Source organism: Myotis nattereri (genome assembly GCF_964212035.1).
Source record: "Myotis nattereri genome assembly, chromosome: 21".
Taxonomy (NCBI): domain Eukaryota; kingdom Metazoa; phylum Chordata; class Mammalia; order Chiroptera; family Vespertilionidae; genus Myotis; species Myotis nattereri.
Window position 1 is genome coordinate 15,056,694 of NC_138097.1, and position 23,894 is coordinate 15,080,587.

General features: G+C 42.4%; 1 protein-coding gene across 2 annotated transcripts in view; it reads left to right on the forward strand.

Annotated features, from left to right (window-relative positions):
- Positions 1-23,894, forward strand: part of AKAP13 (A-kinase anchoring protein 13) — a 186,927-nt gene that overhangs the window by 43,267 nt on the left and 119,766 nt on the right. For both annotated transcript variants that reach the window (XM_081114820.1, XM_081114819.1), the window contains 2 exons: positions 5,396-5,439; positions 20,595-20,742. In XM_081114820.1, the coding sequence (XP_080970946.1) occupies positions 5,407-5,439; positions 20,595-20,742 (181 nt within the window). In that variant the 5' untranslated portion in view covers positions 5,396-5,406. Of the gene's footprint in view, positions 1-5,395; positions 5,440-20,594; positions 20,743-23,894 lie in introns of those variants that run through there.

The window sequence follows — 23,894 nt, forward strand, 5'->3', positions numbered from 1 at the left end:
GTCCCGGGTTCGATTCCGGCCAAGCGCGTGTACCTTGGTTGCGGGCACATCCCCAGTGGGAGGTATGCAAGAGGCAGCTGATTGATGCTTCTCTCTCATCAAGGTTTCTAACTCTCTATCCCTCTCCCTTCCTCTCTGTAAAAAATCAATAAAATATATTTTAAAAAATAGAAATATCAATGATGAGCGAGAATCATTGATCGGCTGCCTCCTGCATGTTCAGCCACTGAGCCACACTGGCCAGGCCACATTTTAGAGCTCTCTCCTGGAACTTTCTAAAGAAAAGAGGTGGGTACCCCAGAAGCACCTTTCTCAAAGGTTGCTTACTCCTGTGTTGGCAGCGGGGAGCTACAGAACGAAATGGCCTGTGGGAGGCTGAGTCAGAGGTGCAGAAGGAGCAGGAGAGATTTTCTCAAGGTGATAAGGCCTTGGCACTCCGGTCTGCAAGCAGAGGCAGGTAGACAGACCAGTGACTCCTGCGTGGGGCGGCAGGGGCTGCGGGCTGCTTCTGAGACCCCTTGGCTGATAAACTGCTGTGGCTGACAGGCTATGGCTAGGGTCTAGGATGAGGACCCCAGGGCCCGGGGGAATTGATTAGGAGCCACCGGCCGTACCTCAGGGAAATCACAGTGTGGCCTGGCCTGGCCTTACTGGTGGTCACACAACAGATTCTCGCTGTGTCTGGGTTTGAGTTTAGCCTACATGATTACCAACTTCCTCCAGCGCTACCGTTTGTGAAGCTTTGAACCTGCAGTTGTGACCGAACAAACATTGGAGCTGGGCTTAAAAAAAATGTAAAGGAAAAGCAAAGCAAAGCAGAGATTTGTTGGTGCATAGCAGTTGTGTGGCTGTAATTTCTTTAAAAAATATTTTTATTGATTTCAAAGAGGAAGGGAGAGGGAGAGAGAGAGAGAAACATCAATGATGAGAGAGAATCATCCATCAGCTGCCTCCTGCACGCCCCCTACTGGGGATGGAGCCTGCCACCCGGGCCTGTGCCCTGACCGGGAATCGAACCGGGACCTCCTGGTTCAATGCTCAGCCACAGAGCCATGCCGCCGGGTGTGGCTGTAATTTCTGTAGGGTGGGTCTGTGCCAGAGGTTTGTGTGTTTTCTTCTGTCTCCCTTCTTTGGCTTCTAAGGCCACGCAGCTTTTGAGGTATGTGGCTTCACAGGGCTGTCTCTCCTGACTCCTCTCCCATCACCTCCTGCTTACACTCTTACTCTTCCGTGTAGGTCTGAACTCGGAGTGCCGCGTTCCTTTGTCACTAGGCTTCTCCTGTGTCCACGTGGTGAAACTTGGCAGGGATTGGCCTTCTCCAGGCAGCTGTCTGGGCCTCCACCTTCTAGAGAGTTTATTGCTCCTTCCTGATCCCTGTAAAATTTTTATTCTTACTTTTATCACACTATCATATCATTACTGTTTACATGTGTGTCCCTTATTAAGTTGGTAGTTGCCATATAGTAGTTATCCCTAAAGCTCAGCAGCTAGCTATATACATGTAACATTCTTGGGGCTCAGAAATATGAGATTAGCTAGTGTGCCAGGCAGATATTAGGCACGTCTATAAAGAAAAGGAGACCCTAAGCACCGAAAAGGTTATGGTGTACTCTCCCATTTCAAAGTACACGCTAAGATGTGGGTAAGAAAGTCAGAGTTGATTTTTAAATCGAAGTAATTTTTTTTTTAAGTATTGAAGGAATTATTATGGGAAGAGTTCTGACTGAGAAACTGCTAAACATTGTTAAACAAAAATTCAGAGTGTGCATTGTCATTTTCATGTTCACCCTCATCCCAAATGTTTGTGGGCTTTGAAGGATTTACTGTAGCCCAGTCTTTGCAGGAGCCCTGGCCATGGAAATTCGTTTGAAGCATATTCTGCTATGCAGGTACCCTGTAGGTAAAACATGTCTATTTATACTTGGCTGGATCCCAAAACAGCTGCACTGCTCAGATAGAGACTGGAGGTGGTTGTGGGGGATGGTTTGCACTTTTTTTTTTTTTTTTGTGCGTTTAGAAACGTCTCTGTTATGAATGACAAAAACCATGTCCACTGAAGTGATTGGTTTGTCAAACCTGGAGCAGCTGGTTCTAGGAAATGAGCCGAGATCACCAAGCTAACAGGTTCCAGAGAGTTTACAGTCTGCGGTGTAATTACCTGATACAGTGTTGGGGGCCTGTGATTCCCACAACCCCGGACTTGAATTAATTTCATTAATTGTGGAGCTCGTGTGAAAGGCTTCTCTAGTACAACGTGTGGGCATGGCTAAACAATAGTGAGTTTGGTTTATGTTACTACATACGGGACAGGCATTTTTGTTTTAATTGCCTTTTTAATTTAGCTTTAGGGACTGTTAATTGTAGATTTCTTCAGTTTGCACATGTAGGAAAAAATGTCTTTTTACTCACTTTCAGTCCAGTGGTGATACATTTAATGACAGGGGGCTTAAAAGAGATGTGCTGTGTGTAATGCTTTCTTCCCGATTACAAAAAAATGGTCTCTGTTCATTGTTTGAATAGTTGTGATCAAGAAACTGATAATTTAGGAATGAAAATTCCCTGTAATTCCCAGAAATATGCATACTAAACATTTCTGGGTATTTGTTCCTCCAGATTCTTTCCTATGATTATTTGGTTGTATGTTTGAATTGTAATTTACCCACCAGTATATTTTAAGACACAAATGCCTCTCTGATGTACCTGCAGACTTTCATTTAACCATTATGGTTTCCAATGTATTTTACTTGGTAGTCTCCAGTGAGACCCAGAAACTCTGAGAGGAAGAAGAAACTGTGGCTTCTCCTCTGTGCCTGGCAGTGTGCTTAATTAAGCATTTCACTTCGATTATCTATATTATAAAAGGCCAGTGGCCGTAACGCTGTAATGACCAAATGACCGGTCCCCAGGAGGCGCATTGATGTGTCTCGCGGCACGGTGGGTCTGGGGTCTGGGGGTCCTGTGGCGGCACCGCGGGTCTGAGTCTCGCGCAATTTCACGCACTGGGCCTTTAGTCTCTTATAATTTTGTCAACAACTCTACAGTATAGGCAGGGGCTACTGTGCCTTATGTATAGAAAGAACTTAAGGAGACAGAGTTAGGCAAGTTAAGTGACTTGCTCAAAGTTAATCAGTAAAGAACTTAGGATGCCTACCCATTTAATTAGATTTCTGTGTAGAGAATATTGTGTACCATATTATGCCTTTCCTGTATTGAGAATTGTTTTTTTTTAGTGGATAATATTGAGATGTCTAAAGCCTTCAAATGAGGACACATTGCTTCTTTGACTTATGAAGAAACTAGAGGCCCGGTGCACGAAATTTGTGCACAGGTAGGGTCCCTAGGCCTGGCCAGTGGTCAGGGTGGATCAGGGCCTTCCTTCGTTCCATGCCGCCCCCTGCTGGTCAGTGCACGTCATAGTGAATGGTCGAACTCCTGGTCGGTCAAACTCCCGAGGGGACAGTTTGCATATTAGCCTTTTATTATATAGGGTAGCTTGTGAGTTTTTGACCTGATGTTGGCATTCGATGGCCCAGTGGCTGAATCTAGCCTGCTGCTCCTTTTTGGAAATAAAGTTTTATTGGAACATGCCACACTCGTTCATTTACATAGTGCAACAGACCATCTGACCCGCAAAGCCTGAAATAATTGCCTTCTGGCTCTTTGCAGAAAATGTTTGCTGACTGCTGCTGTGGACACCGATTTTTATTTAGGCTTCTAAGGTTTTGCTTTCATTTGTTCAGACACATTTTGCTAGAGAAGCTTTTAACAGAAACTCCACAATTAATGAAATTTCCAGGTTTGTCAGAATCATAGGTTCCCAACACTGTATCAGGTAATTATGCTGCAAGCCTTAAGTGCTCTCTCTTGCTCTCTCTCTCTCTCTCTCTCTCTCTCTCTCTCTCTCTATATATATATATATATATATATATATATATACACTTTTATATATTGATTGTATATATATATATACACTTTTATTGATTTCAGAGAGGAAGGGAGGGGGGGCAGAGAGAGAGGGGGAGAGAGAGGGAGAGAGAGAGAAATAGAAACATGAATGATGAGAGAGACTCATCATTGATCAGCTGCTTCCTGCATGCCCCACACTGGAAATCGAGCCCTCAGCCTGGCATGTGCCCAGACCGGAATCAAACTGTGACCTCCTGGTTCATAGGTTGATGCTCAAACATTGAGCTACACTGCCTGGGCAGATTACCAAAGTTTTAATTCATGTTTTAGTTTCCACTGGTATTTCTTCTGCTTGTGACAGCAGGAACACTTAAGTTCAGGCAAATTGGTTCATAAATTTATAGGTTCTTTGAATCCTTTGTTCCAGACAAGTCTGAACAGGACCTAGAAAGCTGATTAAAAGTCCAGTGAGCACAGTGAGCTTAATTTTTAATTAAATGGGTATTTAATGCACTGAGAAAGTACTCAAGCGCTTCAATCTCCCTTTTTAATCCATGCTTGCTGTTTGAATCTGATGGGCTGGAAATCTTTCTTTTTCTACTACAAGAGTTGGTTCTTGCTACATTTTTCAAGCTTGGCGTTCATTGTGGATTTCTGCAGGTGATTTTAGCACCTAATGGCACAAAAATGTTAAATGAAGGCAGGCAGGAAGGAAAGATGGCCCCGAGTGTGTGGGGTGGACCAGAGAATGAACTAGGATAGGCATGAAGGTGGGCAGCCACCTGGCTGCCAACATCATCCTGCCTTTGTCCAGCAGCACTTATTGAAGCCTGCACCTGCCTCTGGTTGGAGATGAGTGGGTTTAAGAGTCTGGTTATATCCGCTCCCCCCCCCACCCACCCCCTGCCAAGTGTGTAGCTGTCCTTTAGGTGAGCCTAAATCTCAGACATACACTTCCTGACCAAACTGGCAGATCTGTGAAGATTTTAATATTGAGAGGATTTTGTTCTTTAAATTATGCGCTGTCACTAAGGCATTGTTCTTTATTCTAAACATTTGGTCATTGATAACCTCCTATTTATTCTGTTTGGATTTCAGTTTATTCCTAATGAGATTCTGTGATCTGATAGAACACAGAGCGTGGGATTTTATCTATGTTTTCATGTATGGGTGACATTTCTGTACTGCTGTTTATATTGCTGGTTAGTATGTGCTTTAATTCAGTTTCCTATTGTGAACAGGTAAGACTTAGGCCACATTATAATGAAATGACTTTGGTCTGCTTCTCTGACTTACGAAGATGGGGTCAATTTATTCTCAAATTTAGGGTATTTGGCAAAGGACCTCCCCTTCTGAAGTCCACAGTTTTGGACTTCCGATTGTGCTCAGATAGCCACGCCCGGCATTAAGACTTCAGGTGGTCTTTATATTTTTGGCAATAGCTTTTAATTTTATTCTCATTTATTTCTTCTCCCTTCTCTTTTTCAGTGTCCTGGGTCATGAAACTTAATCCACAGCAAGCTCCATTATATGTGAGTAAATTGTGACATTTCTTTTCATTTTATACTTATCTATCCTGTTTACTTACTTATAATAAACCCAAAGACATTGTCATATTATTTTTAACCATCTACACATGAATTTATATAGGCTTAACACAATTTGGGAAATGAAATTTGATTTAGTAAATTCGAAATGACTCATACATGCATATAAGACTGTGAGCTAAACGAGTTAGGGTGAGAAGCTGCACATATAAAACAATTGCATTGCTCTGCAAAATGGTTTTGTGGCTTCTTACTTTCACTGAAGTGCATTTCCGTTAGGGTAGAATGCTCTTCCTACTGCCAGTGTGAGTTACCCAGTGTTGCCACTAGGTGGCGCTCTGCCATTGGCGAGAGAGCTGCTGGCTCTAGGAGTCTGAATGAACAGCTGAGGTACCATCTCCCAGAAGGGAGGGAATTGTAAGAGGACATGGATAAATGAATGAATCAGGGCTGGAGAGAGACATTTTTAGGTGTTTTTATTTTATTTTTATTTTCATGAGACTGAATTATCTGAATTGGGATGATGAGTAGTGCCTGTTTGGTGAGATACCAGCTAAGAGGGATGGATTGTTAGAGCTGTGAGGGGCCCGTGGATTTGGGGTTGTTATGGTCTGGAGAGTTCAAATAAATGGATTCACGCAATATGTGGTCGTTTGTGACTGACTTTCTTTCACTTAGCATAATGTTTTAAAGTTCGTGTTAGAGCATGTATCTATATTCATTTTTATTGGCAAGTAATATTCCATTGTATGGATATACCACATTTTGTCCATCAGTTGATGGATTGGCATTTAAGTGGTTTTCTGTTTGGGGCTAGTATGAATAATGATGCTTTGAACAGTCATTTTTAAGTGTAGGCATATGTTTTCATTCCTCTTGGTATATACTTAAGCATATAATTGCTTCGCTACATGATAACTTCAACATTTGAGGAATTGGCAATTTTCTACAGCAACTGCACCATTTTACATTTCCACCAGTAATGTTGAAGTTTCAATGTTTCTATATTCATGCCAACACTTTGTGTTACCTGACTTTCTTATTGTAGCCACCCCAGTGGGTGTGAAACAGTAATTGGTTGTGGTTTTGATTTGCATTTCCCCAATGGCTGATGATTTCAGGCATCTTTATGTGTGCTTATTGGCCATTTATATATCTTTGGAGAAATGTCTACTCAGATCCCTTGCCCATTTTGAAATGGGGTTATGTGTCTTTTATATATTTTTGGCAATAGCTTTTAATTGTAAGTGTTCTTTATATATTCTGCATACAAGTCCCTTATCAGATATATGATTTGCACAGTTTTTTTTTTTCTATTCTATGGGTTAACACTTCACTTTTTAAAAGAAAAAATATTTATATTGATTTCAGAGAGGAAGGGAGAGGGAGAGAGAGATAGAAACATCAATCTATGATGAGAGAGAAACATTGATCGGCTGCCTCCTGCACGACCCCTAGTGGGGATGGAGCCTGCAACCCAGGCATGTGCCCTTGACTGGAATCGAACCTGGGACCCTTCAGTCCGCAGGCTGATGCTCTGTCCACTGAGCCAGACCAGCTAGGGCAGCACTTCACTTTCTTGATGGTACCCTTTGAAGCACAGAAGTTTTTAGTTTGAATATGTGCAGTTTACCTATTATTTCTTTTATTGCTTGCACTTTTGGTATCATCTAAGAAGGCTTTGCCTAACTCAAGGTCACAAAGATTTACTCCTATGTTTTGTTCCAGCAGTTTCATAGTTTTAGCCCTTGGATTTAGGTATATGACTCTAGGGTTAATAGTTTTCTGTGTAAGTATGATTGTGTGGGTAGTTGGACAGGCTCTACTGAGAATTTTTAAACTTCAGGTTTCAAGTGTATCTATCAGCAGTACTCTCAGTGGGGCAGTTTGTTTTTCGTTTTTTACAAGGAGAGTGAGTGTACTTCGTTCTCCATGAACTAGGTCACAGGGACTTAGGCTATTTTGGTGAAGAAAAGTAACTTGTCACATGGCGGTCCATTGGAGAGGGCGTCAGTTCTCTGCCCCGAGAGGAAGAAATAACACACAAAAGGACAAAACGCGTATGTGGAGGTTTTTCTCTCAGTTTATATTTAGGTCCTGCAGGGTGGGTATCAACAGAAGAGAGGAAACTATTAGTAAATAAGGAAAAAGGCTGGATCCTGAGAAATATAAAGACACACAAATCTCACAGCACTTAATGGTGGAGACTTGCACAATTAAAGTCCTTTTTAAAAGTAAGCAATCCAAGCTCAATCTTCCATTTCACGTTTTAAATTTTTTTAATGCTTTACTTGAAATAAGTTCAGATTTACAGAAAAGTTGCAGGAATGCAACTCACCTTTATTCATCTCTTATGAGCAGTTAGTCACATTAGCTTATCTGTCTCTGTATTACATATTTTTTAGTTGTTTGAAAGTTGCAAACACCATACCCCATTTCCCTAAATATTTCAGCATATATTTCCTAAGAACTAGGACATTCTCTTTCATAACCACCGTACAATTAACAAAAACAGGAATCGTAACATCGATGTAATACTCTTGCGTAATGTAAGTCCATATCCAAATTTCTGTGATTATCCCAATAATGTCTTTTATAGCATCCTCCTCCTAGCCCCTCCCCAATCCAGGATTTAATCCAGGATTACACGTTGTGCTTATGTCTGTTTAGTCTCTGAGTGGTTCCTCTGCTTCTGTCTTTCATCATATTGACATTTTGGAAAATTATAGTCCTGTTTGTAGCAGTTTGGGTTTGTATGATGTTTTCTCCTGATTGGGACAGGAATAGGACATAAATGATGCCCTGATTGGTGTATCATATTAGGAGAACACATACTATATTCTTGTCCAATTATTGGAGATGCAAACTTTGATCTCTTGGTTATTATGGTGTTGAGTTTGCATAATTTGATTTATCTGTTCCAGAGGAATTGGGCATTTAAAGAAGATGATGTAAGTGTTCACTTTCCCCCTTTATTGTTGTTTCTGAATTACTATTTCTAGTCCTAATGGGACTTACGATCTGAGTCACTTGTTTACAGTAAACTACACACAACAAACCACGTGACTGCTAATATGTTTCTATGAACACAGTACATGGGGACTTTGGCTCCATAGCCCTTCTCACTGTCGAGATAAAAGCGTACACTTTCCCCAGGATGGGTAGGGGATAAGGGATGCTGCCAGATGGTAAAAGAAAAAGACACGTGAAACAAATGTTGGTATTTATTTATAAAACCAATGAAATAGGCCCTATCACCGCCCACACAGTAAGCCCCACTGACCTAGCAACCTAACAACTGGACACTAGCAACAGTAAACAAATCCTCCCCCAGACTAACAGCTGAAAAGGAAGCAAGATTTTTAAACTTCCGAGGGAGTAGGAGGAGGAAAGGGTCTTCGGATGCCTCTTATCTTAGGCTCCAGGCTTATTCTGGAAGAGATCTGTGGAGGCCAGGCCTGAATCTCTACAAGGTGCAGCATGTGTCAAAAATAGAGACCTGGATTAATCCCACACTTGACATACCAGAGGAAGTCACTTTCCCCTGTCATCATTTTGTACTCTTTTGGAGAAAAAGAGTACAATGTGATGATGCAGCCAAGTGAGTGTGCCACAGCCAGGTCTACGAGTGGAAATGAACTTTGTGGGCGAGGTGAAGACTAGAGAAGAATTTGATGAGTCATAGGAATCATTATTTTCAGTGTTGTTGAACCCAGTCTTCTGGAAGAGTGAAGAAACTGAGCTACAGAGAGATTGAGGGATTAACCTAAAGTTTCATGGGGGTTGTGATAGAACTGGTCAGGTATCAGAATCAGCAAGTAATTAGCGTAGGCAGTGTTACAGGAGGCAGGTCTCAGTTGGCTTGAATTTAGGAGTTCAAGTACATGCATAGAGAAGTTATAGTACAAGACTCAATAAATGTGCTAAGTAACAGGAAAAATAGTAGCAAAGAGAAGATTGGAAGAAGAGAGGAATATTTGAAAAGATAGCATTGATCTCCTTTTTCAGAGGAGTGAACAGGAAATGTCTTTATGGGCTGTAGACATTGGAGAATAGTTAACAGCTATTACTTGGAATCCCTCTTAAGTGGAAAAAGGAGTAAAAATAAAATATATTGTTTTATGTGTATCTATGAGCTTTTACTTTTTTTCTTTACTTAATTCCTTCACCTTTTCCACCCAGCCCCGTTCCCTCTCACAGCTGTCAGTCTGTTCTCTGTATCTGTATGTTTCTATTTCATTTGTTAACTAGAGGCCTAGTGCACAAAATTTGTGCAAGGTGTGTGTGTGTGTGTGTGTGTGTGTGTGTCTCTCTCCCCCTCAGCCTGGCTTGCACCCTCTCACAGTCTAGGACCCCTCGGGGGATGTCCGACTGATGGGCAGTTGGATATCCCTCTCGCAATCCAGGACCGCTGGCTCCTAACTGCTCGCCTGCCTGACCGTCCCTAACTGCTTGCCTGCCTGCCTGATTGCCCCTAACTGCTTGCCTGCCTGCCTGATTGCCCCTAACTGCCTCTGCCTCGGCCCCCGCTGCTGCGGCTTAGTCTGGAAGGTTGTTTGACTGTCCGGTCTAATTAGCATATTATGCTTTTATAAAAGCATATGGTACTGTCTATCTCTGACTGGCTTATTTCACTTAGCATAATGCTCTGCAGGTCCATCCATGCTGTCGCAAAGGGTAAGATTTTCTTCCTTTTTACAGCTGAGTAGTATTGCATTGTGTAAATGTACCGTAGTTGTTTTATCCATTCATCCACTCATGGGCACTTGGGCTGCCTCAAATCTTTGCTATTGTAAATAATGCTGCAGTGAATATAGGGGTGCATATATTTTTTCGAATTCGTATTTCTGGTTTCTTTGGATATATTCCCAAAAGTGGATTTGCTAGGTTTAAGCCACTAAGTTTTGGGGCAGTTTGTTATGTTAAGCAATTGGCCACTGACACAATATGTTATATATATATATACTGTGTGTGTGTGTGTGTGTAGAAGGACCACACACACATGCATCAATTTTTACATCTACCTATTTCTACAATGATTGATGTTTGTCAAAGGGTTGTAACAGTAAAATTATTTTTCTTGTAAATTGCAGTTCCTGCAGCTCTTGGATGCTTTTATGTATTAGAATAATGTTCTGTACCGGTTTCAAAGTGTTCTTGTGGGCATGGGGCACTTTCTGGCTAATGATTCTTCATCGTGGGTGGTGGCCATGGCTGACACTGACCAAGAAAGTTTATATTGCTGATGACTCGCTAACTAAAATGACCACCGAATAGATTTAAAGAGGGAAAACTTGGGGTGCGTTTCTCAGATTCTTCGGTTATAAACTTGTTTTTTTTTGTCCCCAAGCTCTATTGAACACATCTCTAGGTCTCTCTCTGGAAAGCCAAAAGGCATTTTCCCTTACAAATTTTAAATACTTTTAAAAACCAGAGAGTAAGATGTAAATTATGCTCCAAGGTTATACCGGATAATTATCATAACCTGCCATGTGTTTGGGATAAAACCCACATTTATGAGATTTTCAAGGAGAAGAGCCATTCCAATTACAAAACCAATTTCCAGAACCCCAACACATCTGGTTTATTATATCCTTCCTTTTCCATAGTACTGAATGTTTTTGCTTGTATCTGCTTCTGAGAGGAGGCAAAAAATCCTGGTAATAGAGGAATATAATAAGAAAGAATATCTTTATTGAAAATGTACAAAACAACGCAATATCTAGTGGTTACAATGGTTTCTGTTAGAATAGGGACCATTTCTGACGGTGATATTCTCTGTTTCCCAAGGAAGGGAAAGTAGGTGAGAGGACTGGTATTGGTTCCGAACCTACTCTGGCAAGGTGGACACTTAGTACATATTTCCCTGATTTAAACTTCACAGCAGACATACAAGATGTGGTAAATATTTTCACGGGAGAGCCAGGGAAGTGAGAAAGCAGAGGAGCCCCAACTTGTCTAAGGTGCACAGCTCTGGTGAACCGCTTGGGGGCCCTTCCTGTGCGCGATGTTAGAGCCCGTTGCATGCAGGGAAATCAGAGGAGCATATCCACTTGCTTCGCACGTAGACCTTGAGCAAAGCTTAGACCCATTTCCTGCCACCACATTGGGTTCATGTTGACTCTAGGCCTGTTTCCAGCCTCAGGGAAGACGTGGGGGTGGGGGTGGGGTGGTGGATTAATGTGTGTTGTGTATGCTAATCCTCAGAACAGATCTCAGAGCCCGAACATACCAGAAGATGCGAGTGGGGATGGGCTCAGAAAGAAGAGGTTTTGAAATTTCTATCAAGTAAAAAAATTTGTTCTTGAATAAGTGGCGTTTGTATAAATAATCAAAATTATGAAGGGCCACCGAATTTAGGTTACCTCCGCTTACTGTGCTCATTGTAGGGAAGATGACCTATTCGGTAATGGTAGCATCTAAAATACACTAGTATAGTTTTATCGATTTCAGAGACCAAGGGAGAGGGAGAGATAGAAACTTCAGTGAGGATCACTGATCGGCTGCCTCCTGCACGTCCCCTCCTGGCGATGGAGCCCACAACCCGGGCCTGTGCCCTGACCAGCAATTGAACTGTGACCTCCGATGCTCAACCATTGAACCACACTGGCCGGGCAGTAATGGTAGCGTTTTATTCTTCCCGGGCAGTGTGTTTCCATAGCCAGAGTCGAAATAACCTGGCAGTGCCTCTGGTTTGGCTGCTGGGTTAAATACTGCTTGCACAAAGAGAGCTTTATCGGCCTTCCGATCTCGTAAATGAATTACCTGCCTTTGCCTTAACAATACATGTCTGGTGGGTCAGCTCCAAGATTTCATAGACTCGTAGCCCTTTGCAGCCAGATCTGAGGACTGTGTTTCAATAAGGACACTTTGTCACTAGTGCCAAAAGAAATAAGGAAGCCAAGTGTTCCTCAATCCAGCTTTTTTTTTTAATCCTCACCCGAGGATATATTTTTCCATTAATTTCTAGAGGGAGAGAGAGAGAGAGAGAGAGAGAGAGAGAGAGAGAGAGAACGAACGTGAGACAGACACATTGATGGGTTGCCCCCTGCATGCGCCTGACTAGTGCCGAGGATCTAACCTGCAACTGAGGTAGGTACATGCCCTTGACAGGGAATCAAACTCCAAACCCTTCAGTCGCAGACTGACACTCTAACCACTGAGCCAACCAGCAAGGGCCTCAATCTAGCTTTTGATGGTTTCACAGAACTTCGGTTCCCTCCTGTTTTTAATCGGTCTCCAGAAACTGGTATTGCCTGGGAAGTTAACATGCTTTGGACTTGCAGGTGGCATTCTCTAGTTTTCCTTGGCGTTTTCGGAGCAGATGAAGATCCATAAAGCAGTGGCTTCAGGGCCTGTCTAGAGGATGCTGTTACAATAACGTGGTGTTCCTCAAGCATCACAGCAACTATGGGGAGGGGTTTGGAGTTAAAGTTTTCATTTGGTTCCAGCGAAGAGAAGTCTTGCTATCCAAGGAAGACCAAGTGTAATGCTTTGTGCCTTTAATTCATTCGGTAAGTATTTGTGAAACACCGGGGAGGCGAATGGAGGATCTGGTCTTAAGGACTCGATGCTTCCACAGGGGCTCAGATGCATGTGCAATACCTGTTCAAGACCGGCCATGTGCTGGGTGCACCAATTGATTGATTAATTAATGGACCGGTAATGCACACCTTTAGTAACTTTGCTCCTTCGCACGCATTTCTCCTCCAGCGATTCCAGTTGTTTCCTTTTATGAGGGGATTGTGAGGTCCCTGTTCTTAGTACAGAGAATGTCATCTGTACTCTTAAGAGCTTTGTTTGTTTACTCCCTTTTAAACTAAGAAAGAGCTATGGGCTCTGTGCATCCTCGGAGTCCTTCACAAAGCTCTGTTTGGATTAACTGCTCGCCCCATCAGATACACCAGCATCTGGCAGCTAGGGTGGAATTCTCAGCTGTCTCCCTTTGTTATGTCCACACAAGGAAATGTGAGTTTTATCTGTCCACTCAGGCAATGTTACATTCCTTTTTAGGTCCATGAGACCCACCAATCTGATTGTGGGCTCCTTTCCTACCATTGCTGTCATCTTCTCGCGCTAGTTACTGGCCAGGGGTGATCTTACCTTACTCTCACGAATATGAATTTCTTACCGATCACCTCCCACATTCCTAAATTCTACTTTAAAGTTCGTTAGGTTTTGCTGACATTCTCGTTCGTCCTATCTGTGTGGTTGAGGGATCCCGGCAGTATAATATTAAGAAGCTGTCGCTGTGGTGTTTCTCTTAGCCAATAGCTTTCCTCCACAAATGCCCATTTTCCAGATCTCTCTAAAATGGGTTATTTTATCCTTGACACAGGATAATGCATATGATTATATGTTCTCCATATTTTACTAAGTGTCAGAATTAAAAGTGAATCTTCTCCTTCACCATGAGCCAGAAATGGGCTGTATTTCTAGTCAGTTCCCCTGGGGCAGGCGTGATGCTACTGGCCCGGGACAACACTGGGAGAACCTGTGTGAAGTTCAGGGGCTCAGGAGTCACGTGGATATGGGTCTAAATTCCTGCGCTAGTACTCACCAGCTGTGGGAGCCTGGATTCTTCATCTGTAGAATTCAGCAGAGTAATACCTCTAATACAAGGTTTTTGTGGGGATTAAATGTATTAAAATGACAATAATACCTAGCATTTATTAAGTACCAGGTACTTTGAGAAGTGCTTCTCATATATCATTCACTCTGCAGCACTTAAATATTGTCCCCACATATAAAGGTCCTGGCACCTGGCCGGTGTGGCTCAGTGGTTGAGCACCGGCCTATGAACCAGGAGGTCATGGTTCAGTTCCAGGTCAGGACACATGCCCAGGTTGTGGGCTTCATCCCCAGTAGGGGGCGCGTATAGGAGGTAATCAATCAGTGATTGTCTCTCATAATTGAGGTTTCTGTCTCCTCTCCCTTCCTCTCTGAAATCAATATATTTAAAAAAAAATCAATAAAAATAAAGGTCCTAGCACATGGTAGCTGTTCAGTCAGTGCCCCTGCCCTTCCTGTCTGTATTTAAGAAGCCAGGGAATGTGTAATGCACCTTAGAAAGGTTTTCATAAAGCTAGTTTACGTCTTTTTAAAAAATTTACCCTTTGAAAGAAAACTTACCAAAGCTGGAATATTTATGGGAAATGGTTTTATCAGTAATGCTGAGTAGGAAAAATGTTACTATTATCTGAAATGATAGAATAGTTCTTCTTACTATTCTTAAGGTTTTTAAGTACTTTGGATTGTTTAATGCCAAAATAGTTATTTGTTATCAATTAGAAAGATTAGTCAGCTTTCAGAAAGCTTTGTAATTTACCTATAAAACTAATATTTTTTTTACTCTTTCTGCACTCCTGATGACCGCTTTTCAGAGTTTTATAATATAAAGCCAGTTTTGCCATCTAGTGAAAATTCGTTACCCATAATCAAATAAATCCCCCAAATAGTAAACTTTGTTACTTTATTTGGCTTTGTTTGAGAAATAACATGTGTTACTTGAGATTGTACGGAAAGCAAAGACATAGAAATTCTGAAATGGGGGATTATTTTATTTACCTGCGAACGGATGGGAACGTTTACTTCGTGCCGATTATTGTTTGCTGGATGCTTGTTAAAATACCAGTACTTACTTTTATGGTTGTTGAGGGATTCAGTGGTATCTAATCTGTGTAGGACACTGCAAACAGGATGTAGAGTTAGCACTTGATGAGAGAGCCAGTATTATTGTTCCATGCACTTCAGATATGTGAGTATAATAGAGTCTACAATCCAGTCGTACCCCAAACATGAGGGATAGTTCCCAAAACAATCCCGGAGCTGGTAACAGTGCCGCTGGCGCTCGCCAGGTCTCAAAGCCCGTGGCCCTGCATTTGCAGCGGCCCTTCTTAATCTTGTGTGGATCTTGTGTGGTTGACAGTGTCCTGCTTGCCAGCTTTAATACCTTTCTGTGGCCTCACAGCTTGCTGTACCCGGAGCTGGGAATGAGATCTGAGCAGGTGTGATTCAACTTGACCTGCTGGGTTCCCCGCCTGAGGCATTGCCCATACACTTGCCCCAACTGGACAGGCTCAAGGAATCGAAGGAGACCTTGGTGCGCATGCGGTGGGGGAGGCACAGAGTTAGAGCAGGCAAGGGGGCCTTTCACCTGAGGACGGGACCGCTGTCTCCTCAGGAAGGGAAGGCATTGTCTTGTTTCATGCTTTCCTCTCTTGCTGTAGCCATCAGTCAGGGGAGGGGAGGATGTGACAGGTAAAGGGAGCAGCATGGCCAGGCAGTGAGACAAGTAGTGAGAGTGAGGCTTAGCCCTAACTGCCTCACTCAGTGGTTAGTGCATCAGCCTGCGGACTGATGATCTTGGGTTTGATTCTAGTCAAGGGCACATACCTCGGTTGCAGGCTCGATCCCTGGCCCTGATCAGGGCACATGCGGGAGGCAACCATTCGACGTGTCTCTTGTATTGATGTTTCTCTCTCCCCCTCCCTTCCACTCTCTCTAAAAAAAATTCAGTGGAAAAAATACCCTCCCGTAAAGGTTAACAAACAAACAAACAAAAATAAGAGTGAGGCTTGAACACTCTTGGTGTGTGCTTGAGCCGGCAGTGCTGTGGTATGTCACAGCGAGCAGTGAGTGTTGGAGGAGGCTCTGAGGGAGAGGAGGCTGGAGGGGGGTTAGCAGGGGCTAGGTTGAGGAGGGACTTGTTTGCCACGAATTGAAAGGACGTGCTCAAGAGTCAGGATGTTGTCCTGTTGGCCGCTCGAGAGTTTCAGGGGAGTAACTTGGTCACATTGTATTTTGGAGACTCTTCTGTTGCTTCCTGGTGTGTGTAGGGCTGACCCAGAAGCCTGGAGACCGATTTCATGGGTGATTTTTAGAGGAAGGCCAGGGGAACGGACCAAGGAAGCTTGGTGAGTGAGTGAGTGACATGGGTGAGAACAGAAGTCAGGCTGATAGATTTTAGAGATTGTCCCCATTTCAGGGGAGAGAGGGTGATTTATGTAACCACTGCCAATTCTTTCATTAAATGTCTACCAAGAATTAATAAAAATCCTATCTTCTCTGCATTTTAACCAAATATCTGGTCCCGATAGGAAAGGGAAGGCTGTCTGTCTCTTTAAGTGTTGACCTAATTATTCTAGCAGTTCCAGGGAGTTGTGAAACATTTGTGGTTGGGAGAGGCTGGGTTTTTTTGACACCAGGCAACACCCTCCGACCAGTTTAGCTTTGCTCAAACAAGAGTAAGTAGGTAGACTGAGAAGCAGGGTTGTACATTGAAATAAAAGATTTCGGCTCTTAGGCCTTTTAAAAAGCTCTTTTCTTTTTAAGGAACCTTCCATTAAAGAAACCCTACATTAAGTGATTTCCAAACTTTTTGTAATTTGATTCCTTTTCCAGCTGAAGTTTCAAGATTCTTCCCCATTAGGGAGAATGGTCTGTAAAACCACACAGAGAACGCAACGGATTGATTGAGCGCCACCTGCTGGTTTTATTTTAATGGGCAAAGAGGTAGTGCTTGGAAAACTTTAAGAATTTGCATATATCTTAGTGTTACAAAATCATGACGCTGGAAGTCAAGGTGAATTTTGATGATTGTTAATAGAAATATTTTAAATAATTGCTTTGTGTAGCATTAGGAAAGGTATTGCTGTACAAATGAAGAAGGCAAGTTCTAGGGATTTCACTCACCCATGTTTTTGTCTGGCAAAGGATTAGCCTGATGGAAATAAAAGGTAACTTTACATGTCAAATATTTTCTAACATTGAAGTCAACCGGTCTGTGTATCTGGAATGAATTTAGTTTATGCCAAAAGCTAGTATTTTCTCTAAGTGGTTTCCTTGTCTATTCTCGTTTTCCTTGTTACGGTACTGCTGTGAGATAAACCTTTCTAGAACATTTGCTGCTTATAACATGGCATTTTCTACCCCACTTCCCCCAATTTCCTCCCAGCACATACCACACAAAGCTGTATTTTTTCTTGTCCATTTAGGTTAAAGTACGAATCGTTCTTTATTTTAAAAAATTGGAAAACATAGGAAAGCATGGAGTATATTAAAGTCGGCCGCAATCACTGTTTAGGAATAACGGCTATTAAAATTTTGGTGTCTCCTTTTTCTTTTTTCCAAGTGTGTGTTTTGAGCATTTGCTACGTATTCTAGACAAAAGGGACAGTTCAATGAATAAAACATGCTCATATGGGGCTTAATACTGATAAATAATATTTATTTATTGAGATGTAGCTGACATACAACATTGTTTTAGGTATACAGCATAATGATTTTGGTGTGTGTATGTAATTTGAAATGGTCCCCACAATAAACGTAGTGAATACATCCATTACCACATACAGTTGCAGCATTTAAAAAATAAATATTTTTATTGATTCCAGAGAGGAAGGGAGAGGGAGAGGGGGAGAGAGAGAGAGACCACCATCTGGGCATGTGCCCTTGACCGAAATCGAACCCAGGACTTGTCAGTCCGCAGGCAGAGGCTCTATCCACTGAGCCAAACCGGCTAGGGCTGCAGCATTTTTTTATTATAACTTTTAAGATCTCTCTCCTTGGAACTTTCAAATATATAATGCAGTGTTCTTAACTAGTTAAAACCATGGGCATCATGCTGTACATTGCATCTGTTGTAAGAATAGCACTCTGTTTCTTGAGTTGAGATTATTGGAGAAGTAGAGGCGTAGATGCATTCTCTTCTGGGGTTGGGTCCAGCTAATATGTTAATCAAGAACGTCTTGAAAGTTGCCCTTGTTAATAAGTGTATCTGTTGTAGCTAGAAACGTGACAGACTTGTAAACTGGGCAGCCAGATTGATTTATCTATCTATTCCATGGGGGCTGGCCTTCCTTAGCACAATCATTTGCCAAGGGTATCCCTCAAGGAGGGTGTAATTAAAGCAACCCCCTCAGCAAAAATTCTTACTTAGGATCTGGTTTTCATTTTTATATTTTAATCACCACTCCACTTGCTTAATCTTTCAAGGCCATCTGAAGTAATGGTAGGTGCCTGGTACTTAAGCAGTAAAATGGGAGTCACGTGGTGGAAACTCAGAGTAAGAATTTTTGTTATTTACTGTCAGTGATTTTATCAGAATGCAGGGGAAGCAGGGACTTTAAATCCAGGCCCCCTTGGAATCCATTTCAAGTGGCTTTAAAGTGACTGAGCCTTCTGTGTCCATTCAACTTCATATTTGGGGTAGTTTGACTTAATGTAAAAAAAAAAAAAGAAGAAACTATCAAATACAGCTATGAAAGCAATTTGAAACTAACTTACTTGCGCCTTGGGAATGAAAAAAGGTTGCTATTGCGAGCTCCGTTAAAAGGATTTCAGCGACCTATTAACCGATTCTCCTGTCCCCAGTTAAAAGAAGGGAGAACCTGGAGAGAAAATCCTTGATCTAGAAAAGGAAGCCATGTTCTTAGAATTCAGGTTAGATATCTAAGTGAGAAAAACTTCTTTTCTGCAAAAGTCCACATTGTAAATAATTTAGGTTTGAGGACCAGGGAGTCTGTAGCAACCACTCAACACTGCTGTGGCCTGCCCTTCTAGTGCAAACGTAGCCATAGACAGTATGTAAGCAGATAGGTGTGGCTGTGCTTCAATAAAACTTTATTTTATTTTTTAAAATATATTTTTATTGATTTCAGAAAGGAAGGGAGAGGGAGAGATTGAGACATCAATGATATGTGTCGTTCGTTCTGGCTTCGTACTGCTGCATTCTACAGATCTGAGCGCCTACCTGGCACAGGACTTTGGGGAGCGTTCTGAGCTGTGTTTCCACAATCAACCTATTGCCGCATTTCTGTTAACAGCCTGATCCTAGGTTTGACTTTAGTGTTCAGTGTTTGGTAAAACACTACCTGCTGCTCTGTTCTGCTGCTGGTCTTAGTTAGTTGTGGCCACAGGGTGGCGTGGTTCTCCTGTGGGCGTGGCTCTCTTGTTGCTAAAATGGAAAGGCTTAAAACATACTGTAAGTAAGGAGAATTCTGTCCCCTACTTAACATGGCATGGCTTTCTCTGAATTGGTTTTCCCGCTGTTGTTATTAAGATTTACATAATACTGAACTGCAGTGCTTTAAATCTCAGTGCTTTAAAATCTTTTGTTTATGGTTACAACATGAATTATATAATGTTGATGATTGGGAGAATGGTAGTTAGGGCTGTATTTCATAGAATATGTTTAATTTAGCCACTGACCTCAATTTAAAAAATTAACATATAAAACTAATAAAAGAATATCTCTAAATAGTTGCAGAGTCGTGAGCAGAGTTATTGGCCCAAGATTTCTGTCTGACTCCCAAGAGTTTAGTAGTGGGGTGTATAAAGCAGAGTAGGGATTCCAGATGGTCAGGAAACACAACTTGTAAGAAAAACAACCCTCCCCATCCTTATAGATTAAGAATATTATCATAAAGCTGATGTGTTCCAAGAGTTTTTCTATAAATGGTGGGGCAAAAGTAAGTTTATAGTTGTTCGTATAGTTAATAAATAATAATACAAGAATGAACTGTGTTTTGCGTACTCACACCTGTAAACCCCCTTTGGCCTCATCCTGTTTTAGCTGCAAGGAGAGAGGTATTATCTTCATTTATGTGCCCAGGCTTATGCTCTATGCACTCGACCGTTACCAGGCCTGCGCTGTCAGGTGCCCCTGCCCTTGCTGGGGAATGGTGGGCTCGGTAATGATTTCTGGGGGTAGGATTTAGAGAGTTACTCCTGCAACTGGAACCCAGAGGTTAAGGGTAATTCAGCATAGGCCTCCTCCACCCTCTCTGCCTTATTTGTGGATTGGCTTTGATTTCTCCCCCCATCCCCCATTCCAGTTCGTCAAGATTTAAATATACCATCTGTTATCTTGTTAGTTTACTTATTTGTCTAATTAGCTGCAATAAAGTGTAAGCCTAAAGGGGACAGAAGCCTTATTTTTGGGTCCCTTTGTATTCTCAGTGCCTAGAATATTGACTGCATGCCAGTGCTCAGTCCGTGTTTGTGTTTGTGTAAACCGCCTAGAACGGGGCACAGTTGAGATGATTTATGCGATTTCGCCTTAATCGTGGTGTTTTGTAAAGATAGACTCCCAGGAGGAACCCTACTGATGCCTCCTTGCTCATCTTTCCCTTTCCTAGGGCGACTGTGTTGTTACTGTGTTGCTCGCTGAAGAGGACAAAGTTGAGGATGATGTAGTGTTTTACTTGGTGTTTCTGGGTTCTACCCTCCATCACTGTACAAGTACCCGGAAGGTCAGCTCTGATACGCTGGAGACCATTACTCCTGGTGAGTATTTGCGTGGAGTCTTCACTAGCCTTTACCAGTTCTCCAACACTTTTATTGTGTTCACTAGTATGGCGTGAATCAGGGTGACAGACTATGGTCACATCTTTATTTTTAAATACATTTTTAAATTAACTATTTCGATCATGCCTTGCTTGTTCCACAAAAATTGGAGCCTAACTAAAAACAAATGAAATAAAATGGTGAAATAAAACGAAAAGCTAAAAACCAGGCTCAGCAAAAATATTAGTTTATTGGAATGCTGAGGATTGGGGAAACTGAAGCTCACGCAAAGGTGGACGCTCTCACGTGGTCACAGGTGAGACTGCACATCTGGTTCTGTCACAGGTCAAAACAGCAGCAACACCTTCCCCAGTATCGGGGGAGGGGCGGGGGGAGGCTTGAAGAAGCTCCATGAGAGCCTGACTTGCCCCAAATTAACAAATTATAGTCATGGTAGAACGAGTACTTTTTTGCTGTTACATTTATAATTTTAACAGAGTTAAAAGAAAAATGTTTACTTACTTTTTTTTTTTTTACAAAGTCATTGCTGTATCCATGGGATGGCTGATAAAATAATGGCTACCTCTTGACCTATCCTAACACCTGAAGATGCATTGATTTGTGTTTGGGGATGAGCTGCTTGCCTTAATTGACCTTGCTTCAGTGTTAATAATTGGCCAGTTTATCAGAAAACAAAAGCAAACACATTGGGGGGAATCTCTACGAAGTGTTGACAATTGAACTGTTTTTCTTTAGAGAATAAAATAGATTTAATTGTAATGGAAACATTTCTTTTTACTAGTGTTTTTATATAACCCTGTTTTTATATATTCCACTTTATTAAAATAAATGCTGTAAAAAATTATCCAATATCTGGTCTTGCCAGTATTGAATCAGATTGCCAGTTTTTTGTTGGTGGGCCATTTTATATAAGTTAACTTCATATCTTATACTTACCAAATCCTGGAAATTTTACCACATTCAAGAACTGGGATAATGACAGTTGAAATCTGTATTTATCCTTGTACTTGGCAAAAATGATTTTTAAAAGTACAGGATTTAAAGATTCTGGGCAATTGTGTGAATATCCCCCCCCCCCCCAAATTTGAGGGAGAGGAAATTTAACAAGGACTTCAGGATAGATACTGATTTCTTTCTAAAGAGTATTAAGTATCCTTCTTGTAATTTGAAGCGGCACTCCTCTTGTTTTCTGTGATGTGTATCATGTCCCAAAGGCTGATCTGCAGGTGGAGGGCTGCGCACTAGCAGGTTCTGTAGTGTCACCACTGGCTAGCATTTTAGTATGCGGGGTGACGGGGAGCAGCTCCTCAGCGGGGAGTATCTGATTGAGAAAGGCACGGAGGCAATTTTTATAAAATTATTCCTTCCAGAAGTATACACACTTTAGGAGTAAAAGTTTGAGGGGGGTAGGGGGAGAGAGAGGGGAGAGAGAGAGAGAGAGAGAGAGAGAGAGAGAGAGAGAGAGAGGGAGAGCATCATCCACAAGGCGAATGCAAGTAGCTGTAAGAGAAAGGACAAATGTAATGGGTGTACCCTTGGGCCCTAGCTGAGATCCTCAGTCACGAGTACCAGGAGAGTCTGGCCTCTTGGTTGGAGGTGGATATGCCCCACAGGTCCTTCACCTTCACTGGTATGTGATTTTTAAAATGTTTTTTTTTATTTTTTATTTTTTATTTCAGAGAGAAAGGGAGTGGGAGGAAGAGAGAGAAACATCAATGATGAGAGAGAATCATGAATCGGCTGCCTCCTGCACCCCCCACACTGGGGATGGAGCCCGCAACCCGGGCACATGCCCTGACCAGGAATCGAACCTTGACCTCCTGGTACATAGGTCGACACTCCACCACTGAGCCACGCCAGCTGAGCAGGCATGTGATTTTTGTCAGTGTGGGTCACAGGTGTATGCTAAGAAAGGCTTGTGTTAGGAGTCCCTGCCACGCGATGGCACAGTGTTCTCACTGCGTCCCAATTCATTGTGGTTCTTAGAAGTCACTCTTCGAGAAAGCTGTGCACTTGTGCAGGCACACAGACGCGCACACTCGTGGGCACACACACATGCACTCTTCCTTTTGAAAAATGCAAAGGAGTCTCTTCTTTCTTGAATTGAGTTGTTGGCTCGGGCAGGAGCCTGTGCCCGCTTTCCAGAGCTACCTTGGGTCATCTCTGTGCGTCAGTGAGCCGCACTGACAGCCTCCGATTTCCTGTCTGCTGAGGGCGGCGTCAGATCAGTCAGGACGCTTCATGGAAAGTCTGTGCTTGCCTGTGCCCCCCAGTTCCCGGACAGATGTGCAGTCTGTCTGCAGCCGTGCGGGTGTCTGCGTGCTCTCTGCTCACGTGTGGGACTAGCTCTGCAGTCCTGGTCAGTTTGCTGACTACGGGACAGAAAAGAGCTTTGTGCCTTGTTCTTGCTGTTCATGTCATGTTTCATACCGACTGCTGGCTTTAGAGTTTTCTGTGTTTTGCTGACCATGTTTTGTAATATTTTTGTTTTTACTAACGAGGTGATTGATTGACCTTCCAAAGGCAGCGACTTCCTGATGTTAGTCTCTAATCTTTTATTTGGAGGGGAATACGACATTTCTAAATTGTCTCCTTAAACACACACACACACACACACACACACACACACACACACCTCGCCCTGGCTGGTTTGGCTCAGTGGATAGAGTGTTGGCCTGCGCACCAAAGGGTCCCAGGTTGAATTCCGGTCAAGGGCACATGCCTGGGTTGCAGGCTCGGTCCAATGTCCAAAAGGCAGCCAATCAATGATTCCCTCTCATCATTGATATTTCTTTCTCTCTCTCTCTCTCGCCCTCCCTTTCTGAAATCAATAAAAATGTATTAAAAACACACACACACACACACGAACACACCTCTTTGACTTATGATATTGAGATTATTTCTTCTATTTTCTCACTGTTTTGCTTGTTTCCTGGTGAGAAGTTTGTGTTTGTTTATAAAGAAGTTGTAAAGGATTTTAAAAGTAATCATTTCTTCTTTTTTAAAGTATATTTTTATTGATTTCAGAGAGAAAGGAAGAGGGAGAGAGAAACATCAGTGATAAGAGAGAATTATTGATTGGCTGCCTCCTGCACATCCCCTACTGAGTCATACCAGCCGAGCAAAAGTAA